Genomic DNA, 11,729 nt, shown 5'->3' with positions numbered 1-11,729 from the left:
GTTATTGTGAAACATGCCTGTGCTTTATCTTCAACAGGAATAAAATGATGTTCGAGTTGTTTCTTTTAAACTGAACATATTTTATTAATTAAAAGCACCTGTATATTTTGAGAATGCACATAAATTGCGAACATATATATGAAAAATTATTGCCATACCTAAATCGGCACTGTTAAATGAATCTTTACTATCTTTATTGCTCAGTGACCGTACTGTACTAGATCCAGGACTCGTCACTTTGGTATCTCGTACACCTGAAAGTAAATTTGGAGATATGTGTCTTTGAGTAGGCTTTATATAGTACCAAAATAAATATCTGCATCATAGATGTGCTGAAACGAATGCCTTTTATACATTCTCTAAAACGGTGTAATGTTAGATTTATACCTTAGATGGGATTTCAAACCAAGGACCGTTGCATGACAGACGGACAAAAATCCAATTTCTTTGATATAACGTTGTGTTCAAATCATACAAACTGTATAAACAAAAGAGACTTTTTGATAATATAGGCATATCTCAACAGAAATATCTCCTCCGTTTTGAAACAGATGCTTAATATCTTAGTTTTTCTCTGTATACCCTTTACATGTTGGCGGTTTATATGTTCAAATTGTACATATTTAACTTAAACTGTTACATGTTCGAGTTTTACATGTACCAGAATCAGAACTACTCGTACTGCTGTCGCTTGTTTTCTTTTTCTGTGAGCTGTTACCAGGACTTTTCACTCCCGAATTTTCTCTGCTTCCAGTATCTTTCACTTCCGTCTTTTTGTTGGTTCTTAAATCGTTTGCTTCGCCACTATCCTTTTCGCCTTCCTGTCTATGCTTCCCGCTAGTTCCTCCCATTTTCGCTAGTACCTCGTTTTCTACTTTCACTTGTTCATTTGACCAGTCTCGGTCAGACAGCATTTTGTCGTAAAAATCTTCAGCATCATCTCTCTGAGTGACAGATTTGACTCGATTGTTTATCTGACCAAAGAAAGTATGATAAATCAAATATCCAAAGTTAACACTGCAACTCTGTTTACGCTATACACGTATGACACAACACGTTTTGCCTAAATATACAGTCATTCCAGAATACAAAGTTTGAACAATTATAAGATCAAGACTATAATGAAAATTAATTACATTAACAGTAACATTTATTCTGAATTTGTTAGAAAGATTACAGTATATAGAAAATCAGTTACAAATTTTCCATTTAAAAGTAATTTACAATATACGATATCTATACAAACACACTTTAAAGTCAGCACATAAAAAAGAAGACCCCGATTGCTGTGGTAGTGTATGTTCTCATTATAAAGTACAGTTGCAACAAACTCGATATCTCGAAGTCGTTTATCTCAAAGTTCCGGCTATCTCGAATACATTTTCAAGACCCGTCTCGAAAACACGTGCTCAAAATATCATGTTGAGTCGAATGTCGGTTATCTCGAAATAAAACGCTCGATTCCCTGGGATTCGAGATACCGAGATTCATCTGTACTGCTTCTTTAATGCCAGGCATAAACTTGCCATGTGATTTCAAGAAGATAATGCAATCAAGTTTAGGAAAACTGTTCATAGAGCAAAACAACTGAGAACTTTTTGTATTTATATTTGTATCTACGAGTTTATTATATTGATTTCTAACTGTGCATGCATTACACAAATATGCCGAATAAAATAGCATACATCTGGGCATGTTTCGTCAGCTCCGTTATCGGCTACATCTGGAGCTTCAGAATTCTTTGATGGCCATACTTCTCCATTGTTCTTACTACCTCTTCTCGAGCTTAATTTTCTTACAAGCGTCGATCCGGGGTCCATGACCTAGATGAACAAATCAAAAACGTTACCTTTAACGACTGTTTAAAAAAAAGAAGAAAAAAGGCCCAACTATGAGAACATTTAAAGTACGCTAATACTCAGAATGTACCTACTTCATTACACAAGGAACTGCAAACAGCGTTCCTTATTTTCATAGTCATTTAACCTTAAACTTTCGGTAGTGCATTATTTTGTCTATATCCTGACACATATTAATACAATGTGTATCTTTTATATCATCTATAAGTGTCTTTGTATGATGTTATACCGACCTACCTGTAGCACTGTCTGCACGAGTTTAGGGGTTTCTGGCGGTGTGTGTATGATATTTGTAGCGTTGATCTTTGACTGATCCACAGAACACTGACTCTGTCTTTCAATTCTAGCATTCATACGAAGCAGTTTCCTTAAACATAAAATATAAATGATGTTATATTTTCTAATGCTTGCTCTTTACCGCTATTTATAGTAACAATGATGCTGGCCATTATGACTATTATGACGAAATACTTTATTTCTTTTCCATATTGCGGATGTAAACTGGATATTATTTTTTTCAAATTTTCATAAAATTATATCCATCATTATGATACGAAAAGTACTTCAACACATACTTTCAACATAAAGAATTGATTTTACAAAGTTTAAAGTAAATTACAATGTTTCTAAACATCAACGGCATACATGTAACTTTGGACAGTTTGGAAATTAAAATTTGATAGATCTTATCATAAATACGTTTTCTTTTATGAATAAAATCCATATAGACATTTTTTGATTATTTACGGGTTGTAGACAAAATCTCGACTAGGCTTTGCGTCGTTACTTCGAGAAATTGGCAATTATGAATAGATATTTCCAAATTCTAGATCAGATTCTAAAATGCCTAATACAGTGGCATTCAGACAGAAGAAACTGCCTTGAATTATTAATACTTTCCTCTGACAATCATTTTTGTTGTTTTATAGATGATTGTCGGCGTTTTAACAAATAAAATCATTTTGCAATTTTAAGCATACTGATGTACCTACTTTGCTCTTTTCTTTAGAAGTTTGTGAGCTTCGGGGTAGTCTTTCATCGCATTTTCAAAATCAACTTTTGAAAGTATAAACAGGTTAGTGAAGCCTTTACACCTTACGTCCGCAGTCCGTCTGTTCCCCTCAGCTGCCATCGCAAGAAGACTGGAGAGGTTAAGTCAAAATTTCGAATTAATACATCAAACTTCTGAATTACTAACTTCCGAGTTGCTTATCTCCAAACATTGAATAAGTAACTCGAAATTCACAATATATAAATAGCAACCAAGTAATATCCTAAATAGATCTAAATAAATTCTTAAAAAAACACCAAATCAAAATCGACAGTTCTGCATATAGAAGATTAATCTTCGAATTATAATTCTCTTTTATTTATTGTAACTTATTAGATACATTTTACCTTGAGAACATTTACCTTATTTCTCCAAAAACAGATCCTTCTCTCAATGTTGCAAGAACAAGTGAATTATTTGGACCCCCTACAACTTCTACAATTCCTTGACTGACGATATACATCTCTTTTCCAATTTCACCCTAAACAGATATACAGCATTATGTGTAAATAGGGCGAAAGTGCACACCTCTTGAAATGATAATGTTTTTTTCAGGTACAAGCACATCACAGATTACTTGCTGGTTTTCATAATTCCTTTTTGGTATTGCATCGATCAGTGTTAAAGATCAGGCATCAAATGTAGGAGCCGTCGCTGACTTTAAAGCACTTGCCCCTAAATGCTTTGGGTTCGAAACCTCGCTCGGAATGTGGAATAATTTCATTTCAGAAAGCCAACCAGCCTTACAAGGGAATGAAATAAACTCTATCGGTGTTAATCCCAAAGATCACAATAAAGCTATAAGAAGGTGTGTACTTAAAGCTTAAGTGTAAGAAAAATGATGTTCTCTTCGACGTTTTATGATAGAAATGTATTGATCAATCACACAATCTTAGTACTTATATCATATTTTATCTATTTTGATGTTGAGAGTGACACGATAGCCCTTTGTCACTCTCCAGGTCAAAACTCAAATAGGTACAATTTTAGAAGAATCCTCCAGGAGACAATTCTTCTAAATAACTTTAAAAACTAGCTTGCGGAGGCAGAGGAGAGGATACGTAAAGTCCTATACGGAAATCTTCCCCTTTACCCACTTCCGCCCCAAGCAACCATGTATTTTGACAAATCAAGCCGGCTTTAACTATAAGAAGAGGGCCGCCCCAAAACGTTTGTGTGAATAAGTGTTTAAGATGAAAGTAGCAATTTAGGAGGAGATGATGTCTGAAGACTTTCCTATTTCTAGCTCTAGTGGTCATTTGTTTACCGAATCGAGATAAACTGAACACTCCTTGCACTAAGCTGGTAGACGACCACCTAAGAATCATTTGTGCAAAAGTTTTCGAAAATCAGACAAATAGTTTGTGACAAAAATGCTTTTAAAGCATATAGGGAAAAGTGACCTCTGACGAGCATGTTTTATTTAACAAACTGGATGAATTGAGGGTTTGGTCAAAATTGCATGCATGGTTTAGGGGAAAAGTTAATTTAAAAGAAGATGTGGACTATGGATAACGAAAAGAAGTACGTGCGTGCGAGGAACTTCGAACGACTACAATCGCAACTCAACACGAACAGATTTGGAATAAGTGACATTAATTTCCTGACACAACTTCCATACTGAGCCATTTGAGGACATTTAATAGCCTTCATACTCCTATCTTAAAGCCTTTGTTCAATATGAATATTCTTATGTCGGCAATTTTTCTACCTCAACTACATCGTCAGTAAATTTAAGTAAGGCAATCACAAAAAGAATCATATATCTCCTCACAAGCTCGTTATAAGCTCAATTTAACAAATCGATCAAAATTGTTACTTACTGAGCTTAAAGCAAAACAGGTGACAGTAAACTGAATTTACACGATTACCTTCTTACAAACGTAGTCTCCAGGTAAATACAAGATGGGTTTAAGCTTTAAGACAAGGTCATAGAGCAACGTCTTGTCACAATCGGAGAACAGCTTCACCTTGCTCAATGTATTAAAATGAACATGTATAGCTAGATCTTTACGGAGTTTCATTGGCAAGGCGTCCATCATCGACCGTTCGTCTGCAAAATAGCACATGGTATATGCAAATTAGTTTCGTGGACAATGCTTAACGAGAAAGAAACTGTGTAATTTTGCTCCGGGGATGAATATCAGTAATCCAATTCCCCTCGTGTTTTCAAATTCATTTGTCACCCTTCAGTGCAACAGACTATAGCTTGTAATAAAATTTCCCTCGTGACTTCAATCCATTTGTAATCATTCCATGGAAGAGACAATAGCTTTTACTTTAACAAGCAGATTTGTTGTTGCGGAAGCTATTCCATGTAATACCATAGTAACAAAACATCCTCGTAAATTGTCAACCATGTCATCAATAAATCTAATGTTATCACGCCTTCTATGCATCGGTGATTTCATGGAGATTCTGGTGTTCATAGATAAATCAATCAATGCACACCAAAGACTTGCAGTTATTAGCATAACAATGTATGCAAACGACTGTCTTTCTGATGTTAGGCATTTGTCAATTCCTGGATATTACATTCCTGTGTCGTCACATACAGAAATATTAAGCAGAAGTACATGCAAATGGCAGATTTTATACAAAATGTTTATACCAATAACTTTCTGTTGTTGCCAGTTATAAATAAACCAGGTCCTAACTCTGTCTTGCGTTTCTTTAGGAACATTCATGTTTTTCACGTAATTCAACGCCTGGTCCATTCTGTGGTTGTACGTTGTCTTTACCATGTTTGATGCATCAAAGATATCTCTGATCTATTACAGCAGAAAGACAAGAATACAGTGCCTTATATCCATGACAAAATATATAAATGGGTAATAAACAAGAATGATGTCAACATTGTATGACGCAAACCCCCTGAAAATGTTTGACAGAATAGTAAATGAAGTCCACATCAGGGCCGTCAGTCCAGAAACAAATAACTGGACATAAAAGTCCCGAAAATATGCACATGCTGATACTATACACAAAGTTTCATTTCAACTAGATGGAAAATGTAGGTGCAGTTGAGTACACAAGGAAGTGTGACGGACGGACGGACGGACGGACGGACGGACGGACGGACTCACAGAAAGACATACGGACAATTAACAGTTAACACATACCTCAAAGTGTCTTAGGGTCCGGAGCATAAAGATACAAAATAATGCAAAAACAGACATGCAGCATTATTTTTACGCCCAAGGCATGAAAACCATACAGTACTGACTAAAATAACAAAAGCTTGTTTGTAAAAGAAATATCGAGTATGCAATTCTATATGTTATGGCGCTGACCTTTGAGCCAATGACCAATAGAAATAAACATCAAGTATTATCTTCTGACTACAGACAATAATCCTAAGAAGATTAGCAGCCACAACGTTCTTTAATTACTGAGCAGTCTAGTACTCACTGTGGCCTTGAACTACAGACACCAAACCTATAGTAGTCATCTACCATCCTATGAAGTTTGACGACTGTTAGCTAAAGCGTTCTTTTGTTATTGAGTAGACACCTACAGACCATCAGATCAGGAGGGGTCATTTACTGACTACAGACAGTAATCAGTTAAAGTTTGATAAGTGTAGGCAAACGCGTTCTTTAGTTATTGGATGGAAACAGCTTTCAGTCTGGCGGTCACTGTAACCTTGAGCTTTGACCTACTTACCCAAAAACAATTGAGTTCATTTTCTGGCCACACGTTATCATCCGTTAAATTTTGGGCATTGGTAAACCAACCATTGTCTAGTTATTGATTGGTCACCAAATGATTTATCGACTGAACGATCGACCGACCGACCGACAGACAGATAAACAATTAACAAAACACTATAACCGGTCACCGTGGCCCAGTGGTAAGGCGTCCGTTTCAGGATCGGGAGGTCGAAGGTTCGAGCCCCATGGGGAGCGTTCGTCCGGAGGATGTTTGTCATGGGACTTGTTCCGAAAAGACCGGTTCGTGAGCCGTGAGGTTGTTAAATGAATGGTTACCGACTTCTATCCACATGGCGCCTGGCATAGTTGTAGGAGTCGGGAGGTAATTGGTACGCACAATAAAGGTGTCTCATAAGCCAAATTGACTGTCCCTTTCAACAGGGTTGACACTATGATAAACAAGACTTTTACCTTTACCTTTAACCTATAACATAAATATGAAATACTGGAAATCAGACAAATACCAAATGCAGTGAAATAGGTAATACAAGTTAACAAAAATGATTTGGATAGAGACAAATGGAACGTAATTGTGGGTAATGCCAACTGACAAATGAGCAGAGCGCAGACATATCGGATGTAATTAAAGTTTCAGTGTGAAGACAGCTGTGATATAGATGGGAATTTACTTTTCTAATTGATTGGACTGTGTGCACAGCTGCAGGGAAAGAATTTTGCAGTCTGGATTTGATGAAAAATAATTGATGATACAATATGCTATATTAGTTTATCGAACCGAACGAACTAAGTCGCTGTCAGAATGCAAAATAAATGAGGCAGTGCAGATGAAAAAGCGAATGCTTCAAAGATGTAATAATTAGATGAATAGAAAAGAAATAAAGGGTTAGAATGAATGGTTGATAACCAGGTTAAAGTGTAAATCTAATATCTATGAAATCTTCTGATTTCGAAAAACTACGAACGGACGGATCGACGGACGGACATGCGCGACTCCAATAGGGCCCCCAAAATCTTTGTATTTTGGGGTTTAACAATGAAATTACCTGACCAATGAGAAGAGCGAAAACAAACACCCCAGATACCCAGTAGACTGTCATAAACATGTATTCCGGTGAATTCTGTGGAGTCGGGTTGTTTCCTATTGATGTTGCAGTTTTTGTTGCCAGATAAAAACATCGTATGTAGCTGAAATATAACTCAGATCTTAACATTCGAACCAGATGAGCCGAAATGTTTTAGTAAAGTCATTCAATTTAACCTACAACCGGGCATGTCGTATTGCAGACTGTAAAACAATAACTTTGTTGGAATAAAATCTGTTTTGAACATATAAATATCGCATGTTTCTCCCCATCAATATTGCCCATTTTAATTAATTCTAGATTTCGCATCGAAGGAATGATAGACGGTTATATTAGAGGATAGACGTCTGCTGAAGAGAGCTCATACCTAAAGACATTAATTTTGTATTTCTAGAGATCCTCCTAAAATACATGTATCAACTGTTTCTTTGACAACATGTTACCTAAATGATACGGCACAGAGATCGTTGACTTCTTTTAGTTTTTGGTTTAGTACTTTTAGTATTTGACATATGAACAAAACATCCGGAATTTCCGAAAAATTGACGGAAAAGACTAATGGAACAGACATTCTCCTAACAAAAACGAGATAAACATGCTTCCCTTCTAACATTCGATACAAAATAATGCATTATCGCACGCTATTTTTGGGGAACTCGTAATGCCGGAAGAATATTGTTTTCTGAAATACTTATTTCATCGCTGTATTATATTTTATTTTCTTGATTTCGGTAAACAGACGAATCGTTCACTCGTTTTCTGGAACGCGCAGATATAAAGGGATAATTTTCCAATGATTACTTAAAGATTTCAGATGTAATGTAATTAGAGATTACTTCCAAAATGAATAATTTCCTGCTGTCAATACAGCTAATGGAAAGATTTGTTTCGATAACCACCGGATCACATTTTCCGTATGAAAATCCCATGTGACGTCAGTTACGAAAAATAGCTAAAATCAACGTATATAACACTTCGGTCTATTTCGGCTTCCTTTACATGTTTCTTGGGTAAATAGCAATGTAAAGTAGTTGACTGGAATATGTCCAGTCCGTTACAACTAAATGTTCTTACTTACTCGCTCATTCGTTTTTTTTTAATAAAATCCATCAAGTTTCCCCTTTTCTAGTCTTTTTGTGAGTTTTTATGCCGATGTAAAACTGTGATTTTTCAAAATTCGCCTAGCATCTCATAAAATGTAAAAACTCTGTGACACATTAGGCTTCTCAGGTGTTCAAAGTAATTAGAAATTCTATGATACCTAAGGAAATTCTTTTTATTAACTTGTCTTTTTGAAACTGTTACAGACAAATAATATCAGGTTCGAGGTACACATTCATGCAAAAAGTTTATCGTTGAGTGCTATAAATAACCTTTAACCATAAATATGCTTAGATTAAAAACAATTACTTCGTAATTAGAATAACAACTGATTTTATTGACAATTACCATTTATTCATTTATTTGGGTTTTACGGCGCACCAACACAGTATAGGTTATATGGCGCCAAACAGGAGAATTACCAAAACCATCACAACGTTTAAACTAAGTACGAGCACTTCGTAATAAAATAACAATTCCCGCTTTAGAAACAAAGAGTGCTGTGATTATATTCCAAAATCCTTAATATGTTTAAACAGAATACAAGTATTTCGTTATACAATTTGGAACAGAACGTGTTGTGATTTCATTGCGAATAAACAAAATGCTCAATATGTCTAACCTAAGTACGAGGTCTTCGTACTAAAACAACGATATTCTGTTACGACACAGAAAATGGCTATTTTATTACGAATTGCCACACTACGACACAGAAAATGGCTATTTTATTACGAATTGCCACACTACGACACAGAAAGAGGCGATTTTATTACAAATTGCCAGATTACGACGCAGAAAGTTGCAATTTTATTACGAATTGCCAGATTACGACTGCGTCACACTGAAAGTTGCAATTTTATGACGAATTGCCAGACTACGACACAGAAAGTTGCGTTTTTATTACGAATTGCAAGTTTAAAAGTTTATAAATACGAGTACTTTATGCGTTTAATATTTAGTTACAAAAATACGTTTCATATTTAGTTACAAAAACAACTTACGCATTCCCTTCTCCGTTATAAACCCATTCATTCACGCCAAGTCCTTCATAAACTGACATGGCATAGTACCCACACGTTTCAACGTGGATAAGAAACAACATGTACGTAAATGTTCTCATAATTCTGGAAAACATATAGTATGGATACTTTATAGATCTTTATTGTCAAATCAAAAATCTAAATATTTTAGTCTTATCATTTTATTTTTCTAGCCGTTGAATTTGCCTATTGAATGACTCACACTTTCAACGCTTTGAATCAATATACGTTTAAGCCGACGAAATTCTGGCTAAAACATTAGGCTTTCACTACAATTCTTTACGTACTGTCAAGCAGGGAGGCCAATCAACGTGACTTTTCGGTATCGTACACACGGAAAAATCGTTCGATTCAGGTAAATAGTTTTGCTTATAATTTCCTTATTACTTGACAAATTTTAATAAAAGTAACAAGCGTCGAAGACAGGGAAATGGGTTCTTTCCTCGGCACAAAGCGTCTGGCAGACATTCTTGACACTTTTCTCAAACGCTTCGCCCATTTTTTTTCACGGACCAAAGGTGTAGATACACACTGAAATTTGGGCGAAGTGTTCGAAGAAAGTATATGTATTGGCAAAGTCTAGAGACGTTTTGTTTTGTTTAGGAAAACACTCGTTTCTCTGTCTTCGACGCTTTTTATTTCATTACAAACCGCCAAGTAACAAGAAAACTACAGACAAATACGTTACGTGAAAACGAGCAATTTACCTTGTGTACGATACCGAAAAGTCGCGTGGGTTTGACACCCCTGCAAGATGTGGTACTGAAAGCAAGGAACTGGTTTAAATTTAAAACTTTATTTTTTGAATAACCACGAATTTATTACCAAGTTGTCATATCAATATATCAGAATTTCTTACAGCCGTAAATAAACCCAAATCAATTCTAGATATAATCTAGATTTTCTTCTTACGAAAAAACTAATACATTATGCAAACACTAAAACCGGAATGTGCCTCAGAGAAATGTATGTGATTATGACAAGATATTGTCATCTTTTATATTAGATGTGATAAACTTGGCCTCATATGACTGGTGATCAAGAACATTCCTGATTTAATCATCTTCTGACAAAAATTCGCACGGAAAGTTGCGTTATACTAAATTAGCCAATCCAGTTCTTAAACCAATTGGTAGAAAGTGCAGCGTCCCAGAGCGAACGACCGAGACATTTGTTGTTTTATAGTAAACGGTACATGAATTAATTTGGTATACGGGAAACAAAAAACTTATCTGTAAGCAGGGTTTCAAAAAATGAAACTATTACCTCACTGCGTGGGCTGATCGTACCAGATGATCACATCTCGAATAAAACTCCCAAAATGTCTGGATCTATTAAAAGAAAATAAAAGTGTGAACATTAAAAATCACAGTCATTTGTTCTTAATATTATAAACTAGATTGTAACTTTCAGTTAAGTTTTCAATGTACAGAATATCTATGCAATATATAATGCAGCGAACTATAAATCGTGTCTTGCAATAATATGAGCCGCGCCATGAGAAAACCAACATAATAGCTTTGCGACCAGTATGGATCCAGACCAGCCCGCGCATCCGCGCAGTCTGGTCAGGATCCATGCTGTTCGTTTTTAAAGCCTACTGGAATTGGAGAAACTGTTAGCGGACAGCATGGATCCTGACCAGACTGCGCGGATGCGCAGGCTGGTCATCATCCATGCTGGTCGCAAACCCATTATGTTGGTTTTCTCATGGCGTGGCTCAATTATACAGTTGAAACGAGGTACCTCGAATTCTAAGGGATCGAACGTTTTACTTCGAAGACTTAAAATGATATTTTGTGGACATGTTTTTCGGGATGGAACTTGAAAATGTCTTCGACAATTTTTTAGATAAGCGAGTTCTTGATATCGAGTTTCAGTACTATATTATGTATTTTTTTATTTCAATTATTCAGTAGATT

The 11,729-nt window shown here is 35.7% G+C and overlaps 1 protein-coding gene across 6 annotated transcripts in view; it reads right to left on the bottom strand.

Annotated features, from left to right (window-relative positions):
- Positions 1-11,729, bottom strand: part of LOC123549328 (uncharacterized) — a 64,226-nt gene that overhangs the window by 3,815 nt on the left and 48,682 nt on the right. For 5 of the 6 annotated variants that reach the window (XM_045337334.2, XM_045337337.2, XM_045337338.2 and 2 more), the window contains 11 exons: positions 11,074-11,138; positions 9,769-9,891; positions 7,628-7,769; positions 5,522-5,681; positions 4,782-4,963; positions 3,273-3,391; positions 2,852-3,001; positions 2,097-2,226; positions 1,686-1,823; positions 662-974; positions 159-254 (listed from right to left, as the gene is read on the bottom strand). In XM_045337334.2, the coding sequence (XP_045193269.2) occupies positions 159-254; positions 662-974; positions 1,686-1,823; positions 2,097-2,226; positions 2,852-3,001; positions 3,273-3,391; positions 4,782-4,963; positions 5,522-5,681; positions 7,628-7,769; positions 9,769-9,891; positions 11,074-11,138 (1,618 nt within the window). The remainder of the gene's footprint in view (positions 1-158; positions 255-661; positions 975-1,685; positions 1,824-2,096; positions 2,227-2,851; positions 3,002-3,272; positions 3,392-4,781; positions 4,964-5,521; positions 5,682-7,627; positions 7,770-9,768; positions 9,892-11,073; positions 11,139-11,729) is intronic. The other variant, XM_045337336.2, reaches the window with a different exon arrangement.

Source organism: Mercenaria mercenaria, chromosome 6, assembly GCF_021730395.1.
Source record: "Mercenaria mercenaria strain notata chromosome 6, MADL_Memer_1, whole genome shotgun sequence".
NCBI lineage: Eukaryota > Metazoa > Mollusca > Bivalvia > Venerida > Veneridae > Mercenaria > Mercenaria mercenaria.
Note: the sequence above shows the minus strand (reverse complement) of the source record. Positions and strands in the feature narration are given on the sequence as shown.